This window comes from Callospermophilus lateralis, chromosome 1 (assembly GCF_048772815.1).
Source record: "Callospermophilus lateralis isolate mCalLat2 chromosome 1, mCalLat2.hap1, whole genome shotgun sequence".
Lineage (NCBI taxonomy): Eukaryota > Metazoa > Chordata > Mammalia > Rodentia > Sciuridae > Callospermophilus > Callospermophilus lateralis.
In genome coordinates, this window is record NC_135305.1 from 43,190,080 (window position 1) to 43,215,237 (window position 25,158).

Here is a 25,158-nt window from a genome sequence, read left to right on the forward strand (position 1 = left end):
AAAAGTCAAAACCATGTTCTTTTTAATTAATTCAAAGGAAACATAAATATGAACCTATAGATAGAGATTCAATAAATATAACCTACTATGTGCTGACATGATTTGGCATAGGCTATATAAAGGTTTGTTTTCTAACTGGGAAATGGTTCAGGAGAGATGGGAGACTCTAAATGATGAAATTATGGTCACTCCCAGTGGAAAAGATGCAAAGGAAGTACAAATGATTGAAGTATGTGAAAACAGCAGAATGACAAGTAGCTAGGTCAGTATATACGAGTGAGGCAAAAACCTATACGCAGGTGTTTAGGAAAGTCCAGAGGAAGTAAGTCTTGAGACTTGAACAGCTTGAGAGCTGTTCCCCCACGTGCCAAGTAAAACTAGAAGAAAGCATGAGAAAGATGTCAGGGAAAGTAAAAGCCAGTGTCACTACTAGCAGTCCTAGACAGGGGCAACACGGGGGGGCGGGGGGGGAAACACATGATCTCCAGGAACCCCCCTGCTGGTCATTAGCTGGTAGCTCTTAAGAATATCCCTTAGCTCCTCTAGGCTTGTATTTCTTCATCTGAAAAAGAAAAAGACATTGAAGGGAATGGCCATGGCTGTCCTGGGCTAATGTCTAATTCTTTGCTTCCATCTTATGGTAGTACTATTTGGAGCATAAAATGTTGTATTAATACCTATTCATTCTATTTTCCATTTCCTTCAATACTTTGGTTCATTTCTTAGATTTTCAGCAAATAAGTAAATCCCAGCAAAGTTCTAGAAAATATGTTTCTATAGTTTATGGATTCTTAAGAGAAAAGGAAGTGATTAAAGATTCAACATGAATATACAAAAGAAGCTCTAGCAAATAAACACAGATGAGATAAGGGATGTGAAAATATTTAGAGTCTACACAGTAGTACTTAAAAGTATATCTTGTTAGTTTAAATAGCTATTTTAAAAATCTGAATTGGAGGAATGTCATAGAAGAGTTTATATCTTTATTTAAACAAACTATTTGATAATATTTTTGATGCTATTCTTTGAGGTAACATGGAGCAATATGGTCATAATACCTAATTAATAAATATTTGTACATGTATTATTGCAGATAGTTGCAAATTGATGGTGATCACTTAGAATCCTTTTCCCAGGTTCTTTCTTGGTATTACCGTTGTTGTTATTGTTTAATCAGAACTTGGAGACAGTACAGCACAGTTAAAGTGCTGTGGACAAGTTATACACACACACACACACACACACACACACACACACATATGCTAGCTGTGTGATATTTGCATATTTCTTAACCATACTATGCTTCCTTATCCCCTATTATGGAACCCTATCTCACAGGTTACTCTGAAGATTGAATAGGATAATGTGTGTAAGAGATAAACACCAGTGACTTCCCCTTAGTGAACCCTTGAGGAATGCTAGCAGCATTTTTAAAAATATTTGTTTTTAGTTGTAGGTGGACATAGAAGCCTTTACTTTTTATTTTTATGTGGTGCCGAGGATCAAACCCAGTGCCTCACGTGTGCTAGGCGAGCATTCTACCACTGAGTCACAACCCCAGCCCACAAGCAACAATTTTGTTGATGGTACTGATCGTATGGGAGGAAGCGTGCTTGTGAAATGTACGGATGGTACAGAGCTGCTGGTGGTAGCCTCAATCAAAAAGATGACAGATATGCTATAATGATGTGCTGAAATCCTCAGAATTTAATGATCAAGGAATAATTTTAAGATTTAAAATTTAATGGAGTCAAATATGAAATCCTGCCTATAGGCTTTCAAATTTTCAGAAAACTTCCATGGTTTACGTGAAAGAGGAAAGAATAAATTTTGGCTGATATCAACTTGGATTGAATCTGAAGGGTTTTGATGGCCATAGAATCATAGGAACAAATGAGGGGTCCCAGCTGCTCAAAACCCGGGTTATCCTAGTGGTGTTCAGGGAGGAGGAGTCACCACGGCTCCTCAGACTGCGCATTTCCTCTGAGCTCTGTGCCATTCAGGTTTAGGAGACTTAAAAGATTATTTACATTTCTAATTCTCATTTTTTAAAATCGCCCATTGTCCAATAACAACAATAGGTTGAGAAATTCTTAAAAATATGTTAATTGAGGAGCTGGAGGTATCCTAGGGAAAAAAAAGTGGTACAGAGGAGATATTTTAATCACTTAATGTTTGAAAGGCTGACTTGAGACACAATTGGATTATGTTTTATAATAGAAGGTCCCAAATTGGTGATTCTGGATAAGTATTCATAGAGAGAATGGAGTGGGGCAGAATGATAAACAGAAAACTGTTCCAGAGATTCAACTGGTAAGACAGCTTCAGGTGAATACAGAGTTGTAGGGTTTATTTTTAAATTATTGAGGTAGAAATTACATATTGTAAAATGCACAAGTCTTAAGTATAGAGAGAAATGACTTTGTACTTATGTATACACCCATCTGACCACCACCCAGAATGAAACATGGAACTTTCCACTATCTCAGAAGGTTGCCTCATACCCTCTTCCAGCCAATAACTGCTCTACAGCCCAGAAGTAACAACTTTCCTGATCTCTATCATCAAATATTAGTTTTCCAAACTTCATGCAACTAATTTAGAACACTGTTGAGCAGTTTCCAGTGAAGTTTAACAAATATCTCCCTTTTGATCAAGTAATTCCATTTACATATCCAAGAGAAGTGAAATGTTGTTGTTGTTGTTTAACTTACACAAGAATGGTCACAGCAGCCTTATTCATCTAACTTAAACCTGGAAGATAATACAAATATTCATTACCAAGAGAATAGGTAAACATGAGTATATCCCCACAATGAAGTAATACTTAGCAAGAAAAAAGAATGCTGTACTGATACATGTGAATACGTGGCTGAATCTCAAAATATCATGCTGAGTAAAAGAAGCCATATATAAAAGAGTATTGTTAGTTTTTTTTTCTCTGTAACAAAAATACCTGACAGGAACAATTTAGAGAAGGAAAAGTTTCTGTTGGCTCATGGTTCAAGAGTTTAGTCCATGATTGGTCAAGTTAATTTCTCTGAACTCAAGGTGAGGCAGAACTTCATGGCAGAAGGACTTAGTAGAGGAACGCTTCTCCATTTATGGTAACCAGGAAGCAGAGAGGGAGAAGGCGGGAAGAGCCACAGGAAAGAGGACAAGTCAGTCCAAGATGGACTGATTAGGCTACTGCTGTCACAATCAAATCACTCCACCTCCCAACATTTTTGCATTACCACAAGGAATTTGGGGGGACACCTCATATCCAAACCTTGGCAGATGCATACTCTCTGATTTAATTTATGTGAAGTTCAGGATTGTAGCTTTTAATGAAAGATTTTCATGACAATTTGATTTTGCATTCCTAACACACTTGGGGAAATTTCTTTCCCCTTCATGAAAGGACTTGTATGAACACAAGCAGGCAAAGAAGTGAAAGGGAAATTGAGCTAATGCTAGCAGGTCAGCTTTGATTAAGTGAGAAACATTTATTTAGCATTCCTTGTTTCTGCAATGAATAATGGAATTATGTGATACTTATTTATATCCTTTCCTTTTGTTTCCTCCTTGAGCTTTGTGTGTGAATGTGTGGTTTTGTGGGGATTGAACCAGGGCCTTGTGTATTCTAAGCATGTGCTCTACCACTGAGCATACACTTAGCCTGAATTATAATTCTTAAGACTTGTGGGTAATAATGACAGCTTAATGCCATTTGCAAAAGGCAAAAATGCACTGCAGAGTTAAGAGCTTTTTTATACAAAGCTAACTACTTATAAAAATCATTGAGTCTTCTTCAAAATAAAATTTCTGAGCAAATAACAGGCAGTATTGGAAAGCAGGTGATTTGTTATTCTCTGCTGAAAACTAACATTTTCATCACTTCTGAAAGCTACCTTCTTCTTTGTACCATTTACTCATTTTGGTAGTGGTAAAAGCCATGAAATCATGGTAGGCAGACAAAACTGTAGAGGACAGGGTTGGGGATGTTTCAGCGCTAGAGCATTTGCCTAGCTGGCATGCACGAGGTTACGGGTTCAATCCAGCACCTCAAAAACCAATTAAAAAAAAAGAAATATAGAGAACAGATTAGAGTCATCAGGGGATGCAGGAGGAAGTTCAAGGTGGGTCAGATATAAAGGGGAAGCACAGGGAAGTATCTTTGTGATGCAACTGTTCTGTACCTCGGTGGTGGTGGTTCTAGGAATCTAAATATGGGATGAAATTGAATTGCATGTAGATGCACCATTGAACACATATAAAAATGGTGAAAAATGATCAATACCTGTAGTTTACTTCAAGTACTATACCAGTGTCATAGTTTCTTTTCTTTCTTTCTTTTTTTTTTTTTTTTTTGATGTTATACTATAATTATATAAGATGTCACTCCTGGGGGAAGCTGAACTTGAGTGAAGCCTTCAGAGGTCTCTTGGTACTTCTTCACATATTCTTGTGAGCATGGAACATAATAAATTTAAAAATTATTATTAAAATTTAAAAAATTATAGTAGGCACCAAAAATCAAGTCTCAGCCTTCTGAAGGTGGGGTAGGAATAAAAGATGTAGGGTTCAGAAGGCAAGCAGCCTATCTTAATTAATTCTCCTAGAAGGTAGTATATGTGGTTTTTCTTAAAAGTAAGCCACATATCAGTTTCTGGCTCTGATTTGGATGTTAGGCAGAAGTTAAATTAAAATATGTAAATGATGTGATGTCCTGGGGCAGGCACACTGCCAAAGGGGCACACTGACTTTCACTGGGGTGTTTACGTGTACTTGACAGATCTACAGGCTGACTGTGCTTCATACCATTGTCTGTACTGTGTCTGGCTCACCAGTATGTTTGCCCACGAGCTTGCTCCAGTTATTTTATAGAATAAAATTCTTCTTTCTAGCATCATCATATTGTTATTCTTTAAAAATTCAGTTATTATATGTAAATCACAGGAAACTTTGGAAATAGAGAAAAAGCAGTAGAAAAAATTGCCTATAATACTATTTTTCAGAAAAAAATCCAATATTGATATTTGGTATATATATTATTTTAGTCTTTTTACTACTTTGCATATAAATTCTTCTAAAAATGAATATTATTTTATTTTATAAGCATATTTTACTTATCCCTATGTGTACAAATATTCAATAGAACATTTACATCTAGAAAAATGGAACAGGAACATTTACATGGTATGAGAGAGTGGAGCATGGTTCTGGATTAAAGACTCCTTTGATTAGGCATCTCTAGTCCTTGCTGGAACACCTCAGTTATATTTTTTTCTGAATTTCTATCTGGTTAAAAATGTCTGTTTGTTGATTAGGTAATCATAATTTTATCCTTCTCATTGAGAAGTTGTTCATTAACAAGAGGTTTTCTTTAGTTTATTGGGTGAGGCTCTGTCTTGCTCTTCCACTTTCAATTGATTATAATCATTTTGCAGCCTCAGCTCCTTCCTTGGGTTTTTTTGTGGTCCTCTCTATGCACAGAAAGGTACCAGCTTGACCCCTGGATCATACCAGGAAAGGCAGCAACAGGATTTAGACCATTTATATATAAAATGTATAAAAAATACAGTTTTTTAAAAAAATTAGCTTTTAATAGCAATCACTGAGACACCCTAGAAAATAAGATGTTTCCTGTATTGATTGTCCACACTGGAAAGCTGCTAAGTGTTTAGATGTTAGCAAAGCAAGTCAAACCTCTGAGCCTGACATTCTTTTCTTGATCATAAGCACACCATTCACACCACTCTGTAGGATGTGTGTGTTGGGGAAATTTTGCTTGAATACAACTTATGAGATTCAGACTACAAACTCCTCTTTCTCCTTTAGTTCTAGGCTGGTACTCTGACCTTTCAAAGGCTTAGTCTGTTTATGGCACTACAGAAACCCATTAGGGGAGGGAGGAAGGCGGTGGCAAAGAAGGAACTTGATAATGTTAAGTGAGCTGATCAGAAGATGAAGGACCATCTTGTCCTCAAGAACCATCCTCCCACAGGCTGATGTAGGGGTGCTTTATGTAGAAGATGGTGAGGACCTTCTCACATGTAGAGGTTTGCAGTCAAATGACACACATTGGATTCCTACTGTTGAGTCACAAGAAGCTTTTAAGTTCTGTAAATCATAAGAATAAAGATCATTGTGTCCGCAGGCTATTCTTATCACCAATGAGCTTGCCCACATGCAGTTTCTGACATTACACAATAGACAGGCTATAGGGGCAGCTCCCATAGCCTCTTGCTGATCACCAGGCTCACACTAATGCAAGAAAACACAATTTACCTGATTATCATGGAAGAGAATATTCAAGATCTGCTCTCAATGCTTGTCTTTAATATTTTCTATAATTGTGTTTTATCATTGTCATTAATATTTCCCACAAAGAGAAATTTCTCAGGCTGGACCTAATGGTAAATACTTGTTGCTCTTTCCTTGGGCTGCTATCAGCTAATTCTTGGCCTTTCCTTTTCAGTCCTACTGTAGTATAAACCTTTCTAAGTTGAAAACAGCTCTATGAAGAAACTTACAGGGCATTCCAGATGTTAAGAGCTCCTCTAACCGACAGTAAATTTTGCAGCAACTGGAAATAACATTTTTTTTAACCTATTTTTAGTTAAGAATGTCTTCCTATATCATAGCATAAATTAGGTTATAAGTGCTAAAGAAATACTAATTCATCCTATTCTAAGAAAAAAACCCAGATTATTATTTAAGAACAAATATATCCCCCAAAGGGACTGCCCTCTTTGAGTTGATCTGCTCTTTTTATTTGTTCTTTTTAGTTACTCACAACAATAGAGTATATTTTGATATATTTATACAAATATGGAGTATAGCTTGTTCTAATTAGGATCCCAGTCCTGTGGTTGTACCTGATGTGGAGATTTGCTGTGGTGTACTCATATGTGTACATAGGATAGTTATGTCAGACTTTTAGTTGTATCCTATACTTTATTTTTCAACTTGTTATCTGAATCTCTTACCTGCCCCCACCACTCTGAGATTTTCTAAAAAACTAAAAGGAACTATTATTTTGGTTAGAAATTTGACTTCACATGAAAGGAGATTTATCAGGGATTTGAATAAGCAAAACTTTTATCCTTCCCTAAAGATTCCATGTATATATACTCTTTACAAATATATATATATATATATATATATATATATATATATATTCAAAAAATATTATATATAATGCAAATATATATAATATATAATACAAATATATATTATATATGTAAACAGGCATATTTCCTTGAGTTTGACTTTTATGTTTTCAATAAGCACTATTAAAAACTGAATATGAATGTCATGAAATTTAATACAAAGGAAATTTGGCTCAAATCTGACCACTGAAGGATAATTTATTTAGCTGTGCAGGTTTTTAAAAATTTAGATATTTTTTTTCTTCATATTAGTATTTCATATGCATGTTAAATTAATTTTTATAACTGACAAAAAGTTTCTATTTACCTTTCATATCACAGTTATTCATGTAATAATTAAATTTATGTATTTATATTTATTCTCTGTTTAAACTCAGCATATGAAAGAAAATGCATATTTAAAAGCAGAAGATGATTACTGAAGAGTCAGATTTGAAATATGAATTGTTCACAAAAATAAGAATTACCTTAGTTTCATGTACCACCTTGTTATAGTAAGGAAGAACTGAAGTTCTTATGTAAGATGTGCATTAAAATATTCTTAATATGTACTTCATTGCATTGGCATGATTAAAATGCTCATATATTGAAAATCCTTGTTGTTTTTACAGCAAACTTACAAGAGCTCCTGCTTTTTTTTTTCTCTAACAGATATAAGCTTACCAAAGTCGGCAACAATATGCTACACAGCTGCCTTGCTCAAAGCAAGAGCTGTCTCTGACAAGTAAGTGAGCAATGACTGGTGCGATACCAATGGCCTCCCTGACTTCAGCTGTGTTGCCTCTGAGGGCTTTCTCTGGAAGTTTCCTAGTCTATGAGACTCCTGCTTATGAGCATGCATTTCCCAAATCCTGCTGATCTTTTCTTTCACTACTAGAAGGAGGAAATGTGTATCACAGGTATTGTAAGGGTGTGGGGTGCCTAAAGGATTTATTATTGAAAGCCTGTGCTTCTGAGGTGACTTTTTTCTTTTTGTCAGACAGTAGATACCAAAAGGCCTGCTTGGAACTTACACAAAAATGCTGTCCTTTTGTTGTTATTTTTTTTTCTTTTTTTGGATAGTCCTCTTCTTTCCGCAGTCCATGACTGGATAATGCAGTGTGGCCTAGGGGATGTCATCTCACAGTCTTTGCCTAATCAGTTCCACATCAGCTCCCCACTCAGAGTCTGTTTCCTTTGAGATGCCATCTCAGTGGGGCATTGCCCATTTTGTTCAGGCAGGTGACTATGGATGTAGAATTTCTGTAAACATCCAGGGATGACTGGCAGGTGAAAGAGTAGAGATGGCTTAACTGTTTTTGAGTTCATAAACGCTTCCACTTCCCTGATACAATTCCTCTTGTAGCATTGAAAAGCAGAGAACAGGAAACAGCCTCTGCTGTGTCAGACAGGTTTGCTGTTAAGTGTGTGTGCACTTTAAGACCGAAGTAATTTTCTTTCATTCTTTTTTATCCTGTAGATCGCCAGTACCTACTGCAACATCTTTTCTCCCTACACAGCGACTCCAGCTTGGGAGGGCAGGGCCAGGGTTGTCACAGCTTCCCCTGTGGTGTCTGCCTGCCAAGCACAGCTCTGGAGTTAGCCCTGGGTGTGAGGTGAGAAAGAGATTGCATGGTCTGGTTTTTTTCATTCACTGGGCAGGTGTCTCGCCCGCAGTTTGGGCATGCACCCCCTCTGCCGGGACGGCCCAAGCAGGCTCGCCTGCGGCTGAAGCTGCAAAGACTTAACCCCCCATCGCAGCACTGACATTGGGTTGGGAGCCTCCTTTAAAATTCTCCCCAGTTCTGTTTTTAACCAAGTGCGCTCTTCTGTAACCTGGTTTTCTCTTTTTCCTACACTATCTGCCCTTGTCAGTCCTTCCCCTACCCCTCACCTAAGCAGGTACTTCATAGAAAATTTAGATTAGCTATTTAGACAGAGAGACTTGACAGCTGAATTTAATTCCTGCCTCTATTAGATGCAAGCACGCTTTCTGCTTCTGCTGGGGTTTTTGCTGGCCTCCATCTGAGGGGTCACTCAGAGGTTCCATGTAGTGGAAGTTTGGAGAGCTAATGCCATTGGCTCGCTATGGTTTTATGGGCCCTTGATGTGTAGATGCCTTTCTGGATTGATGCCCAAGCAGTGGTCCCAACTGGATGGTGTTTGTCTTTCTGCTTTTCAGATTCTCTCCCGAGGCTGCATCTCGGCGGGGGCTGAGCACAGCAGAGATGAATGCAGTAGAGGCCATTCACAGAGCTGTGGAATTTAATCCTCACGTGCCAAAAGTGAGTCTGTGCAATCCCCACAGGAGCTCATTATGATAGCAGAGAAAGTGTTCACTTAACACCATGTCATGTCTCCAATATGCCCAGCTTTAAAAAAATGAATTGCAACCAATAAGTGTTGAGGTCCTGTAGAGTCTATAGGCATTAAGTCTCTTTCTAAAGCAAAAGCTACACTCAAGAGACCTTGGGACTGATTTTTGGACCTCACCTAATAAGGTTTATAGATAGACCTTTTTAGGCAGGACAGGTCTGAAATTAGAAAAAAGTGAAGCTCCCAAGAGTTTGATGCATTTAATAGGAATTTCACACCAGTTATAATCTTACATAGACCAAACTTGGGAAATAAATTTTGTTGTGGATAAAACTGGTAAAAAATACTTACTAATGTGACAAATCTTTGTAAGTAAATAGTTATTAATCAGTATTGGCAAAAAATAATAGGGAAAACCTGAAAGTATGTAGTATTTTGATTTGTGATATCATTCTATTAGGTATATGTAGTTAGGAATACTTGTCTTAGCTGTTAACCATAGGATTCATCAATTTGTAAATCCCAGTATTACCCATATTTTTTTCTGAAGTAGATTTTAATGGAATCAGGAGATGGATGTGCATTTTTGATTTACCTGTGTTTGAGTACCTGCTCTGTGGTAGGTATCTAGATTAGGGTCAATTTCAATCTCTTGACATTAAGCACATCCTAACTTCTAAGAAACTATTCCTACAATTCATATCAGGTATCATAAGGCCTAACTTTCTTAGAAAACTGTCTGATGAAAACTTTCTGGAGAAAAATGACCAAGGACAGCTATTTATTTGTGTTGTTGCAGTACTTAAGCAAAAGGGGTGTGTGTGTGTGTGTGTGTGTGTGTGTGTGTATGTGAGAATGTGTGTATTGAGATGATTTATGGAGTTACCTACTGTAATTTATTTTGTTGGTGTCTAGAGTTACAGAGATAAGTGATCTAATATCATTCCTGAGGTTTTACTCAAGGTCATCTTTTCACATAATAGGAAATTGAAGAGCCATGCACAGTGCCATATTTGCAGAAGGATGCATTTATCCACTCTATTGCCAGCAGATAGTAACCCACAAAATATTTGCAGACTTAAGTATTATATATAGTGTGCTATAAATATGTATTCATATATTTTACTTAAGCTAAAAATGCTTATTGAATTTTGACTAAAATTTAAAACTAATCATAAAAATATTGTCCTGAGTTACAATAAACTTAGGTCATCCATCAATATTTATTGAATACCATTCTATAATGACAGAGCCAGTCTATGTGCATAAATAAGGCTCTTTTAGAAGTAGTTATTGAGCAGTAGAGTTCTGCATTCTAACGCAAAAAAGAGTTCAGATTCTGGCTGTTATTAATCAGACATGAAAACTTGGACTTAGCACTTCTGCTCAAAAGTTTCCCCTCATATTTCAAATTAAGATAAAAATATAAGCCCTGCCTATCTTCTGTGATAAATATCAAGTGAGATAATGTATTTGAAGTTCTTGAAAAACACTGGACCATGTATCTGTTAATTATTAAAACAGTTGATACTTGACTTGTTGGAGGCCCCTCAAGTTTAGAAACCAGGTTTTAACTTTTCCAATAATGTTAACTAGAACCTAAGAATCCCAAGTGCAAGATAGAAAATCTGTATAATTTTTGTTGGTTAGATATTTTGATTAGTCATTTAATCCTATGATAATGGTCTGAAATGGTTAATTGAGCCTCTAAAATGTCATAAAAGGCCCTTAGAAATAGTTCCTGGAAGAATTTGGCACAGTCAGTTGGCATTTCTGCAAAACAGAATTATCCTACAAGTGGAAACATTTCAAATATTTTTTACTAATATATATTTTAATTGACACATAGTAATTATACATATTAATGGGGTACAGTGAAGCATTTCAATGCATGCATATAGTGCAAAGTGACCAGATCAGGGCATCTCTACCATCTCAGATATACATCATTTCTTTGAGAACATCTCAAATATCTGATGTCACTCCATTTTCTAATCAGGAAGTAGAGAAGTCAGAGTACCTAGGTAAACTGATTTTATACCCTTTGCTTTGTTGGTAGTCATAGGAAGGGGGAAAAAAATCTCTTCATCTGTTCACATGTCCACAGGGAAAGGTCCTTGTGATTCACTGGCCTCATCTGTTTGGAATTTCCCATGAACTCTGGTGCATGGGTACGGTACACAGGATGCTCTAGGCATCTTTACACGTGTTCTGCTATTCATTGGATGACTGGTAGGCAGAGAATAACCTTAAGTCTAATGAGACATCAGTGAAGGCTTTACGTTTTGTGTAAAAAAAGACCTTAAAGACCACCTTGGTCACCTTCCCATCCTAAACGTAGCTCTCTCCTCATAATGATATTATAATTATTGATTTCTGTACTGAACCTCATAGGCCCTCTCATTTACTTTTCATAACAACATGGTAAAGTGTATCATTGCTATTATTCATATTACATAATGAGGACAAGTTAGAAAGGTTAAAGAACCTTCTCGTGGTCATGCAGCAGGGTTATCTGCTCTTAAATCACCTTTAATTTCATCTCAGATCTTACCAGTGGGCAGAACCTAGACCTGACCCTTCAAATGATGATAGGCATGTTGCATTCCAAGGCATTCAACTCCTTGTGGACAATCCAGATTTCTTCAAGATGGTAAACATGTCCATGGCTTGTTTTTATCTATCACAGGGAATTCTCCTGGGCCTCCATAGTTATTTTTAATATCTTCATGCTCATTTTGCAGTCTACTTAGACTGAGGGATAAATATCCAATATAGAGGCTGAGAACTGCCTTCCATTACTCTCCAGCATGGTTTAATCTGGTATCCCATTAAGCAAAGGTTTATTGGAAATATTTCACCATCAATGCTCATTATTATTTACCCGGGAGGGTGACTCCTAGGAACTCTCTTCATCTGCAAACATGAGGAGTAGGGAGTAAGTGTCGCTCCTCACTACGCCACTGGTGAATCAATAACATTTGCGAACAGCCACCCATCTCCATTCTGAAGGAGAGCCTTTAAAGTAGTCAGTCAGATGCTAACCACTAAGATTTCTGAAGTTTTAGATTGCAGCAGATTAGTAAGGAGGAAGCAGGCACATGGACTCAGCCTTACAAATCCAGTTGTTAACTCCCCTGCCAAAACATTGCATCTGTGTCCGCAGCGCCCACAGAAAAAGGTATTTTAATGCTTTTTTTTATGCATTTTATGCCTTAGAGGGTCCTTTGGGACCCTTCATATTCTGACCCAACTTGTGTTTCATTTTTCCTAGCTCCTTCTACACTCTGTTTCCCTTTGTAGAAGCAACCTCCCCTTCTTCCCTCTTTGTTTTCTCTGGGAAATCCCACTTTTGCTCATCCCCCCACCATTAAAGTCACCACCAAGAAGCCTATCCTTCCTTATCATCAGAATTATTCTCTCTCCTCTGTGGTCTCTTGCTGTACTGCCATGATTATGCACTTGCTGTTTACCTTTTTTTAATGGCAATTGTATGTTTTAGGATCTTGATGCTGTTAATTTTTAAGAACTGAGTAAACAGTTCATGAAAAAGAAATATTTAACCTATTTAGAGGGTTTACTTCCCCCATTTAATGGAAACAAAACTGAAGATTTTCATTTAAAGTAAGTATTATCCACTTTTGAAAGAAAAATTTACTCATGTGGTGCTGCATGTATGAGGAACTACTCTCAATTCAATATCTTCATCTTTGTATTATAGTTTATTGGATTTTGGGTTTTTTTTTTTAAACCCACAAATATGTTTCCTCACCTGCCAATTTTGAGATTCCCCTTGGGTCAGAGTCAGGGAGACATTTCTGTCAGTGACTCATTATTTCATACAGACCTGATTAACTAGTGCTTACGTGTTATTGGTGTGCTATGTCTACACCACAAGCCCTTCCCTGTGAGGAGGCGCATTTTTTTTTTTTTGAGCATGTTATATTAACTCCTTCATGGTGGCAAAGATAAACCTTTACTTTTTGTCAAGTTTCCAAAAAAAAAAAAAAAACACAGGCTAAGTATTTGTTATAGTCAGTATTAGATACTCTTTTTCCCTCGATATTGGTGTCATAAAGTAGCTTCTTTTTATGTTAAAGAAATCACTCATGATCCTAGGATCTACTCATATTTAAAACAATTTATTTTAGTCCTTTTATACATTTTAATGCTTACATTTTCATATTTTAAAAATTAATGTATAGTCTTTGGACTGTGTAGGTATTAGGGACATATGTATGGTTTCTTGGGGATAATCATAAGATTTCTAGAGATTTTGACCTAAAAAGATTATCCTCCAACTTAACATTAAAGCCAAAGTCTTTCTGTCTATGTGCCTTTGACTCTTTTAAAGATGGTCTCTATAAATGTTTTCTGGATACTTCATGGGTGTGTGTGCATTAAATAAAAATAGCATGTAATGTGAATTCTACCCCTTAAATTTCTTAGCATACAGTACTATTAACTGTATGCCTGTTGTTGTACAGTAGATCTCTTGAAGTTTTTCATCCTACATGACTAAAACTCCATTCCCATTGAACAACTTCCTATTTCCTTCTCATCCCACCCCTGGCAACCACTATTCTAACTTTGCTTCAGGGAGTTTGACTACTATACATATCTCATATAGATAGAATTACAGTATTAGTGACTGGCTTATTTCACTTAGTGTAATGTCTTCAAAGTCTTCATTGTTGTATAGAGCAGAATGCCCTCTTTTTAAGGCTGAATAATATTCCATTACATCTTTTTTTTAAAAAAATTGGTAGTTGTCAATGGACAGAATGCCCTTATTTTATTTATTTTTCTGTGGTGCTAAGGATCAAACCCAGTGCCTCACACATGCTAGACAAGCACTCTACCACTGGGCCACAACCCCAGCCCTTCCATTACATTTTCTGTATCCATTCATCTGTCCATAAACATTTAGGTTGTTTCCACCTCTTGGATGTTGTAGTAAACATGGCAATGAAAATATTGCTTTGAGATCCTATTTCTGCTTCTTTTGGATGAATACCCAATAGTGGGATTACTGGGTGATAGGGTAGTTCCATTTTTCATTTTTTGAGGAACCTCTATACACTTTTTAAAAATAATTTCACTGTTTTGCATTCCCACCAACAGTGTACAAGGGTTCTAAGTTCCCCACATATTCACCAACAATTGTTCTTTTATTCATAGTGGTCATCTAACAGTTATGTGATAAAATTTCTTATTGTGGTTTTGATTTGCATTTCTTTGATATTTAGTGATGTTGAATATCTTTTTTCTATGCCAGTTGGCCACTTGTATGTCTTCTTTGGAGAAATAGCTATGTAAGTCCTTTGCCTATTTTAAAAATTAGATTATTGAAGGTTTTGGTTCTTAAGTTGTAAGAGTGCCTTATATATTTTAGATATTAACTCCTTGTCAGATAAATGGCTTGAAAAAATTTCCTCCCATTCCATAGGCTGTCTTTTCATCCTGTTGGTTGTTTCCTTTATTACACAGAATTTTTTCAGTTTGATGTAGTCCCACTTTATTTTTTGTGTTGTAGAATGTTCTTTTGGTATTGTATGCTAGGACCAATGTTGTGAAGCTTTCCCCATTTTCTTCTAGGAGTTTCATAGTTTCAGCTCTTACATTCAAGTCTTTAACATATTTTGAGTTGTTTTTGTTGTATAAGATATAGGTACAATTTCATTCTTTGACATGTGGATACCCAGTTTTTCCAGAACCATTTGTTAAGAGGAGTGATTCACTTCTGGAGTCCTCCACTATAGACATTAGGTTGACACAACAGGTTAACTTCTAAGTAAATCTCTATGGGCAGAAATATATATTTTTTCAGGCCTTGGAATTGTGTCCTTAGGGTAGATTTGCAGAATAGAAATTACTGAAACACTTGTGGAATCTCTTTAAGACTCTTAAGCTCTCCGTATTTATTCCAAATTGCTTTCCAGAGAGAGAGAAAGCGGGGCAGGGAGAAGAAGGAGAAAGAAAGAAATTGTAGCAGTTTACACTTTTATGAATAGGTAACTCCTTCACCATTTCATCACTAACATTGAGCAATTTGCTTTAAAAAGAAGGAAGAGCAACAACAAACATTTATAAAGTTGTTAAATACAATGGAATTTTGTTCCTTTAATTTGAATTTATTTGTCACTGATAGTAAGGTGAAAAATTGTTGGTGTTTGTTTATTCTTTTCTAAATTCTTAAGTCTATTATGTAAAACTCCTGTCATTACTAGGAAAATACATTAAAGTAATAGTTTCATAGTGCAAATGATAGTAAATGCAATTACCTCCTGTAATGCGCCCAGTACATGCTCAATATGTGTTCACCCTGCTGTCATCTCTCTTCCCCTTTCCTTTCAGCTCTAGTTCTTTGCTTGCAGCCTGTAGGGAAAATAGAGGCTTCCTAGATATGCATTAGCAGGTATTTATGGGGCCACTCTTATCTGCAGAAGGACAACCAGAGAATGTAACATTGGTACCACAGCACCTCTGACCTTGAGTAATCTCAGGTCCCTTCAGGTCTCCAGATTTTGTCCTAGCATGTTCTGGCTGTAGCTATTATCTTTTGGAATTCAGCACCTGATAGCTGCTTGGGAAGTTCATTGCTTGTGGCTAATTAAACAGTGCCCACTTCTGCTTGGTGTTTATATTCTTGTTCTGAGCTCGGTACTACTCTACTCCCACCAGGTCTTCTACCCCAGAATCACACTTCATGCATAAGACGAAATTTTCCTATCTCAGGACCCTTCCTCCTCTGCTTATCTCCCAATACCTCCTCAGTTAGACCAGGCCAGTAAGACCAATGAAGATATGAATGAGGTTGCTACATGAAGGATCTCTGCTTCCTACAGATGTAGCTCAGTGGTGGAACACTTGCCTAGCGTGTTTGAGGCCCTGGGTTCAATAGTCAGTACTGCTAAAATCAATCAATCAATCATCTATGCTTTTTTCACCTTCATTACCCCTTTTACTATGTGTTAGTCATCTTCTGTTACTGTAACAAATACAAAGGTTTATCGGGGCTCACAGTTTTGGAAGTTTCAATTTATGATCAGTTGGCCCTCCTCCATTTGGGCCAATGATAAGGTAGCACATCATGGTTGGCAGCACATGGGAAAACCATTTACCTCATGACCGAGATGCCAAAGAGAAAAATGAAGTACCCAGAGTCTCAATATTCTCTCCAAGGGCATGTCCCCAATGACCTGAAGGCCTCCTAATAGGCCCTACCCCTTGAAGTTTCCACCACTTGCCAGTAGCACCAAACCAGGGAACCAAGTCTTTAGCACACGGGCCTTGGGGAACGTTTCATATCCAATCCATAGCATTTTCCCCTCTCTGAAGGCTGAGGCCATGCCTTTCTTTCCATGATGTAACTTTAATTTCCCTTCCTAGGTAAGAAGATTGTAGAGCAATTTTAGTAGACCCTAACACACACTCTGGAATTCATCATGATTAGTTCCTCCAGCAAGGTGTTTCCAGTTTCTGTTAAGTTCTGACTCTTCCTCAAGTCTTTCTTTTGCTCATGTAAAAAGACAGTTATTTGTTTTATTCCTAGGAGGTCTTCTACCAGTTGGAATTAAGCTGTTAGAATGATGTTCCCCTGCCAATCTCAGGGCAGGAGGAGCAGGGTGAGAGGGAGAGATGGCGGTGGTTTGGAAATCTCCTCCAGTGTGAGCTATGTGGTCAGAGGTTTCAGGTGCCTAGCGTTTTAGAGAGTTAGGGGCCCATCTGAAAGTCATCAGATGCTTCTTTCAGAGCAAGACTGACTTTGGAGTCTCCCAGGTAGTCACTCATCAGCCCTTTCCTTCCTGTCCGTATATTTTCTGAGTTGGTATCCATTCTTATTATTAGAGGGAAAAGGCCTCAAGACCAGAGAACATGAATTCTTTTTCTACCCTCAGCTGGAAGCTAACTCACCTTTCCATGTCTCCTATCAACCACAGCATATTTGAACTATTTTTACTTAACTGGTACCACTTCCCTCCAACAGAATAATCAGGAGCCATCTCCACAAATTTATTTCCTCATGGAGGGGAATATATCTATTTGTTGATAGACCTTTAGTTTATTTATGTATTTATATGTGGTGCAGAAAATCAAACCCAGTGCCTCACACATGCCAGGCAAGTGGGCTACTGCTGAGCCACGGCCCCAGACCCTGGAGAGGATAATCTTCCTGCTACTTTCCATCAGCTTCCACATTCCTTAAAGATGTCCAATTCTGCAGTAGTGTCCTTTTTTCCTTCTAATAGTGCATTCACTACATTTAGTTCCTATGATGCATCAGGCACTGGGACACTGATTGCAGTGTGGTCCATATTCCAAAGGAATGTCCAGTTATTGAGAAGACAGACCAGCCAGTATCCCTGTGAGATAGGCACCATGCTGTAGGACCTCTTAGAAGGGAGACAGCCAGCTCACTGAGGGCTCAGGTAAATATTTCCTGAGGCCAGGTCCTGTGCTTGCTGCACAAATATTCTCCAAAGGTGTAGCACTGTGGGTGTGTCCTGACTGTATATAGAATGCCCAAATCTCTTGCTCAACTCTGAAAACCCTGGACATGGTGGTTCTCAGAATTGACTTTTGGCTAATAGGAAAATCTGACCCAATCAGTATCATCAAGAAGGGCTCCCAGGGCTGGGGATGTGGCTCAAGTGGTAGTGCGCTCGGCTGGCATGCGTGCGGCCCCGGTTCAATCCTCAGCACCACATACAAACAAAGATGTTGTGTCCACCGAAAACTAAAAAATAAATACAAAAAAAAAAGAAGGGCTCCCAAGTACCAGGTCCTCTTCTCTACCAGCACAGTCCCCACAGACAGTGGGGGTCCAGCTTGTGCTTAGACCACTCACAGTCGTTTTCACTTCTAAAAACCCACAAAAATAAAAGTAATTTTTAAATTCTAAAACCCCACAAAAATAAAAGCAGTTTAAAATAAAACTAGAACTGCTTTTATTTATAAATAAAGCAAATAATAGTAGAACTTCTCTGGTTGAAACTGGCATAAAATATCTGGGAGCCCAGTATGGTAGTAAACTTTCTATCACTCTGACAAAATACCTGAGATAATCAGCTTACAAGGAGGAAAAAAATTTTGGCTCAGTTTTGGAGGTTTCCATCCATGGTCAGTTGGCCATGGTTTTGGGGCCTGTGGTGAGTCAGCACATCATGGTTTGAGCATGTGGAAGAGGAAGCTGCTTTACCTCATGGCAGCCAAGAAGCAAAGGGAGAGGAAGGGGCCAGGGTCTCAATAACCCCTTCAAGGACATGCACCAGGTGATCCAACTCCCTTCTACTAGGCCCAAACTCTTAAAGGTTCTACTACATCTCAATAGCACCATGAGTTGGGAAACCACACCTTTAACATGTAGGCCTTTGAGAGACGTTTCACATCCAAACTATGGCACCTAGCAATCCAAGGTGTCCCTGAATACAGTTGAGAAACTAACCGATGTCTACAGTCCACCAAAAACACAAGCCTCTGAGACCCTCCTAGAACAGAAGGCCCCAACCCCCATAGAACAGAAGGCCCCAGTGAGAAGAGGGCTGAGGGGTCAGGACCAGCTCCTCCTTGAGGTGCCTGGGCGTTGTGGGTGAAGCTGTGAAGGAGAAAACCCCCCAGCACCCAGAAGGATAGCTTTTGTTGTAATCTTGACTAAAATCCCAGAACCATGGAGCCATGTGTTCTTCTCACTGGTCCCACCCAGCAGTCTCTGAGGTTGCTGGGGGAAGGAGGCTGCTCCACTCCTGAAACTCATTTTACCAGCAAGGCAGCCTGGGCCAGTCAGAAAATTAAACTAATAGATATTTAGTTTTTAAATTTTAAGTCTGGAAGTATGAAGAGTTATGAGAAAATAGAAAGAATTAAGAATGTTATGACAGAAATGCATTCCCATTAAAAATTTACTTTTTTTTTTTTTAAAAAAAAGGCCCATCTAATGTTAATCTAGACTCAAATTTCATGGGGATTTCAAGAGACTTGTGGAGGAAAACATCTTGGTAATTGTATATGCGAATGAACATTGTTATAGTGATGGAAATTCTTCTTTCATGCAAACACTAAAGCAGTCCTCCCCTTATATCTTGGTAAAGCTGATTGACAGAGTATAAAATTGCTTTTTAATCCAATTTAGGAAACAATGTATAGGGGGTTTTAGCATTTAAAAATGCTTGAAGCGTGGAAGAAGAAATTCAGAATACCCTGGCAGATTATCTATGATATTGTATATCAATGGCACATTTCAGAAATATTATTTCAATATAAGTTTCTGTGAATTAAGTCATATTTTGTTCCAAGGCTTTTTTGGGTTAGAGTAAGGAGAATGTATTGTAGAAGAAATATGACCCAGAGAAAAATGAACAGAAACCAGTTTATAAGCCACATTTCTCAGGAATAAAGAATTTCTAAGTCTCTTTAACAAAAAGTGCGATGGTTGCTCCCAACAAAGGTACCCATGCAAAGGCCACCTAAGCCAATGCCACTCCTGCCGTGATCACCCTCATCAAGTCCATCCTCACAGAGGCCACCCCATCTTGGCCACTTCTCAAACCTCATCCTCTAGTGTCTGACTGAACTCTCACTTTTATTTTATTTTTGTTTTTCTGCTTGGAGATTGAACCCAGGGGCTCACTCATGCCGAACATATGCCCTTCTACTTTGCCAAATCCCCAGCCACTGACCACTTCATATCTTGAGGACATTTCAGTTTCATGACATCTTCTCAGTGTCACTCCTGAGCTCTGGGAAAGGTCCTCCTGCGTCTTTTCCTCTCCTACCCACCTCTTGTGTTGGTCTTAGAAGGAGCCCTCTCCTCTTGGCTCCCCTCTCCTTGGTGGTCCTGTGGGCTCCCACAGTCCCGCTCCCCACTCTGGCCTAGACACCCGTATCTGAGTCTCTCCCTTCTCTCTCTCATGCTACAGCCCTGGACCTTCTGCCTCCAGACCTTCTCTCCAGGGATGTTCTGCAAGCTCTTTGTCCTTGTTACTTCCTGCTGCTAAGCCTCTTTTCCCTCTGGAATCTGTATCCCAGCCAAGGAACTCATGTTATTCTGATTTCCTAAGCTAAAAATTTCACAGTTACCTTGAGTCCAGATTCTCTCACCCTCATCAGGCGTTAAGTCCTGGGAAGTCCCTTCCCCTCCCACTTGGTTTTGTCACCTCTCCCCAGAGTGTGACAGGAGCTTTCCAAGGCTTTGCTAATTCCCATCTCTTCCCAGGAGGTGCTCTTACACACAACTCGCTCATTTCTTTCAAAACCACACAGAACATCCACTCATTCCCCAATTGCTGCTGCAGTGTTTCTCCTAAGACCTTTCTGAGGTCCCTCCCCGGACACACCCCAGTCTTATTTCTTATCACATTCACATACTCTAATAGTCTTTTTAATTCCTTTGTACAACTTATTCTGTCTTTGAAAGTTTGAAAACTACATAGTAACTCAAGGTAAAGGGCATGCTCAGGGAGCAAGTCACAGAAGCCTTTCAACTGTTTTTCTTGTTTCCCTTCCTTGGAGAACAGTAGAAAGCCTGAGTTCCAAGGCTTTTTGTTATATGTACCCTGTGCAGCCCAGGGAAATCTACCTAACTTCCCCAAACCTTCACTTTCCCATCTGCATAATGGGAATAATATCAGTTCCTCTCAGAGTCACTGAGGCAATGCTTGGCATATGTTAGTACTTAACCAATGTTGGCAGATGCTATCATGCTATTACTCATGCTCACCAGATCACAGCCACATGATGCCTTTTGAAGTTTTGGGGTCAGTGCTGAGCCTTGCTCTTGCCTAGATGGCTCCTTCCCCCATCTTCGCAGGGTGAAGTCTTGTTCATTTAATTGGATTGACTCATATCTTTTTTTTTTCTGTGAAGCCTTCTCAGACACAATGCCTTCCATTTGCTTTGTAACCGCTAAATGTACTCTTCCTCAGGCACTCATCATGTTGAATTCTGTTGTTTCCTTGACTACACACACTCTTGTTTTTGCTCTCTTCCTCCTTCTGCACCTCACCAACACTCCCACAAAGATCACGAACCATCAAAGTAGGGACTTAACCTGATGCATATTTATGTTCCTGACATAAATTTTGAGTGCTCCCACTTCACTTCTGTGTCCTTGAGGGCACACCGCATGTGCCCGTGTCTGTGCCCTTAAGGTACCCTGTGGGTGCTCCTGGATCCATATACTTGGGGCATGTTGTGCATGCTCGTATGTCTGTGTCCTTGGAGCACACTGTGGCAATCCCGTATTTCTGCCCTTGGGGTACAGTGGGGATGTTCTCATAGTGGTGTCCTCAGGATACACTGAACCACTTGTATCTGTGTCCTTTAGATACATTTTACATACTCCCATGTCTGTGTCCTTGGGTAAGCTGTGGGTGTTCTCCTATTTACACTCCGGGGATACACTAAAGGGACCCCCATATTTCTGTCCTTGGGCCACACCATGGCACTGCAATATCTTTCCTTGGGATATACTTTGGGCACTTTCATATTTTTCAAATCATGAATACATGAGAAAACCAGGAATAAGCAAGCACGTGGTGATATGGCCCCTGAGTGATGCTACAGATCACCAGGTTTAATTTGGTCATTCAGATGCACCTTATGCTTATTTCCATATTGGCCAGTTGACCTCCTGTAGTCAGTTCTCTTTAATTAATCTGTTATTATGGCAAAACTGCTCATGTGTTTTATGTAGAAATAAGACTCAATTATCTTTGGGGCACCTACATGCAAAAAATACAACTCACCTCTACAATAATAATATGAGCATTTCTTTGTTCTCTTTTTCTATTTATGTATATATGTATGTATGTATGTGTGTCAGCAAAAATAGCCACCATTCAGTGAATACATAAATATATAAGTACAGGTACTTTTTACATTTTTTACATATATTACGTAATCTTCAAAGTCAGAACCAACAAGATGTTTGTTTTTGTTACCACATTTTTACAGAAGAACAAACAGAGGTGCCAAGAAATTAAGTAGCATGTCTAGGGTCTTACAGCTATGTGATAGAGTAAGATTCCAGACAGCAGTTCACAGTGGAATATGGCAGATGTGAGGAGGCTGGGACCTCTGTGACATACACCTCATGCTCCATCACAGCATGAGCTGAGTGAGCCACAGTTACTTGTGATGTTTTTATTTTATTCCACTTGTGCGTTTTATTAAGCCTTTGGAGTAGGCAAACATTGAAGTTGAGAATATATAGCCTGTCTTCCAAATGGTACTAGTTTTCTTCTCTGAACTCTTTACTGATGTTTTTAAAAATGTGTTTTTTGGATTTAAAATCTTTTGTTAAAGTAAGTTGTTGACATGCAAAAAATTACTATATCTGGTTATATTTTTTGTTGATTGTATGGTTTGATTTTTGTGTTTTTGATGCAAGTCTAGAAAATAGGTTTGTATCATAAAAATACATACACACCTATATACATGTACACAGAAGAAAAAATAGTAGAGCTTGTTATAGAAAACTTAGGAAGCACAGAAAGAACACAAAAGAAATTAATCTCCCCTAAAACTGAATATTTAGCCACCATTAACTTTTGATCTGTGGCCTTCCAATACACATTTTTATTGTCAAAAATAATAACCTGCTATATTTTTTATAGTACACTGATTTTTTTTCCTTTAGCAGTGTATAATGAACATTTTCCATGTTAACAAATATTTTTCCACCACTGGGTTTTGTGAGTAACTTGATAGCCATCATCTAAATGTGCTGTGATTTAATTATCCTGATCTTCCACATTTTGTTTGCTGTATTATTGCTGATGATTTTCATATGACTTGTGCTATTATTGGCATTGAAAATCATAAATTAATTCCTGGACATTAATATCTCTGAGAAGAATAATTTTGGAATCATTTTCACTCAAACTATTTTACAATTTTGAGACCTTAACCAAAGATACCTTAACTGTCACCTGGGGGTAGGCTCTGATGGGCCACATCTCTTCTACAGCTTTCCTCACAGTGAGCAGTCGCTGTTCCAAATGTAAGACCATAGCCTCTGCTCTTCAGTGTATATCCTGCTTTATATGCTCTTGTATTAGGCATAAGGAACTAGATTCTGACACAAATAGATTTTGAAAAGTTGCTTCCGAAATCTTTAGAAGCACTGTACTTCAGTCAGCGTGATTGAGAATTTGGGAAGGAAGTTGGAGGCAGGCTGCCGGCAGGATAGAGCAGAATGCCACTTAGCTAGTAGAAGCCAAGTCGTGAATGCAGACAGGCAAAGCGTGTTCTCTGATTTGTGTGCTACAGTTATTCTAATTGATTTCTGCATACTTGTGGATAGGGATCTGCCCTCTTCCATTTATTTTTCTCTTGACAAGTAGGATGTGAAATGTTGTTCCATGCCTTTCTAATTTAAATGTTGCACATGTTGAGAACTGATCTTGCCAGCCATTTTAAGCTTGGCCAAAAACATAACACATTGTTGTTATTAGCCTTCATCCTTTGGTTAGGGCCAACATTCTGTTTGGAACTCTAAAGGAGTATAAATCTCCTTTATAGGCATAACCTATTTCAGCCATAAAATAGATACAATGAGACAGCAGAGCTAAGTTTCCTTGGTGAGTTGCTTTGGTCAGCCTCCGTGGGCTGGCAGGGTCAGGGATGCTCGTTTTCAGAGTATTCTTAGGAAGCAAGATTTCAATTTAATTTGCCTTTTATATGAATATACTCCCCAATGTGCAAGGTACTTTAGGAAGTGCAGTAGGAGAAACTAAGATGAAGATGACAAGGTTCATGGTCTTTATCCAGCCGAGAAAAAGACTTGGAGGACGTAATATAAGGCAGTGTATAAAAAGCATGTTTATCAAAGATCAGAGGGAGCTCAGAGAAGCAAAACATTACCTCACAGCTTGCGTTCAGGGTATGGACAATGTCCTTGAAACCATCTGCAGCCCACTCTGCCTGCTGGCTGAGAGAGCCCTCTGTCTCGTACATGTGTGCACCACTATTTTTCAAATGTCTGTAGAGGCTCTGGTGCTCAGCAATGCTTTTAAATGGATTTTTGTTTTGTTACCCTTATTTTAGCTATTGTCATACTGTGTGTTTTTCAACTAGTAGATGCTACACTCAAAGTCCCATCATGAGGATCTGTATAATTTTTTCATGTTAAAAATAGGTTCAGTTATTTGAAGATTGGGAACCAATGTCTACAGGAGTGCTATCCAAAAGAACTTTATGTAATAGGGGAAATGATCCCTATTGTCCAATACAGTGGTCATTTACCAACTGCAGCCCATGAAGACATGAAATATGGTTAGTGAGATGGAAGACTGAATTTTAAAAGTTTTGTGTGATTTTAGTTTAAGTGGCCACACATGATAGATAGAAACTACCATATAGAACAGAGACAGTGCAGATCTAGAGTCTCCCAGCATCAGTAATTTTCTGAACCCTGTCTCCACAAAGTTTTCCCTTTTCTACCTTCTCTTAGTTTGTTTGCAACCCACAGATGTGTTTGAATACCAGGCGCATTTTCAAGTTGCCTCTGTTTCTCAAAGTTCTTTAGACTAAGAGAAAAAATACCTAATGAAACAATTTTGAAACTTTCCTTATCATAGCAATAAAAGGCATTCTACTTTCCCCTTTTCTGTCAATCTCATCTGATTCTCAGGGGCCTTGAAGAGATTTCAGTACATTTGGGACACTTGAGCTAATTGTTTTCATATTTGGTTTGTTTCAAAAT

The 25,158-nt window shown here is 38.4% G+C and overlaps 1 protein-coding gene across 4 annotated transcripts in view; it reads left to right on the top strand.

Moving 5' to 3' along the window:
* The window catches only part of St7 (suppression of tumorigenicity 7), a 262,405-nt gene that overhangs the window by 214,743 nt on the left and 22,504 nt on the right, over positions 1 to 25,158 (top strand). For all 4 annotated transcript variants that reach the window (XM_076861670.2, XM_076861677.2, XM_076861683.2 and 1 more), the window contains 2 exons: positions 7,809 to 7,881; positions 9,319 to 9,421. In XM_076861670.2, coding sequence (XP_076717785.1) covers positions 7,809 to 7,881; positions 9,319 to 9,421 — 176 coding nt within the window. The remainder of the gene's footprint in view (positions 1 to 7,808; positions 7,882 to 9,318; positions 9,422 to 25,158) is intronic.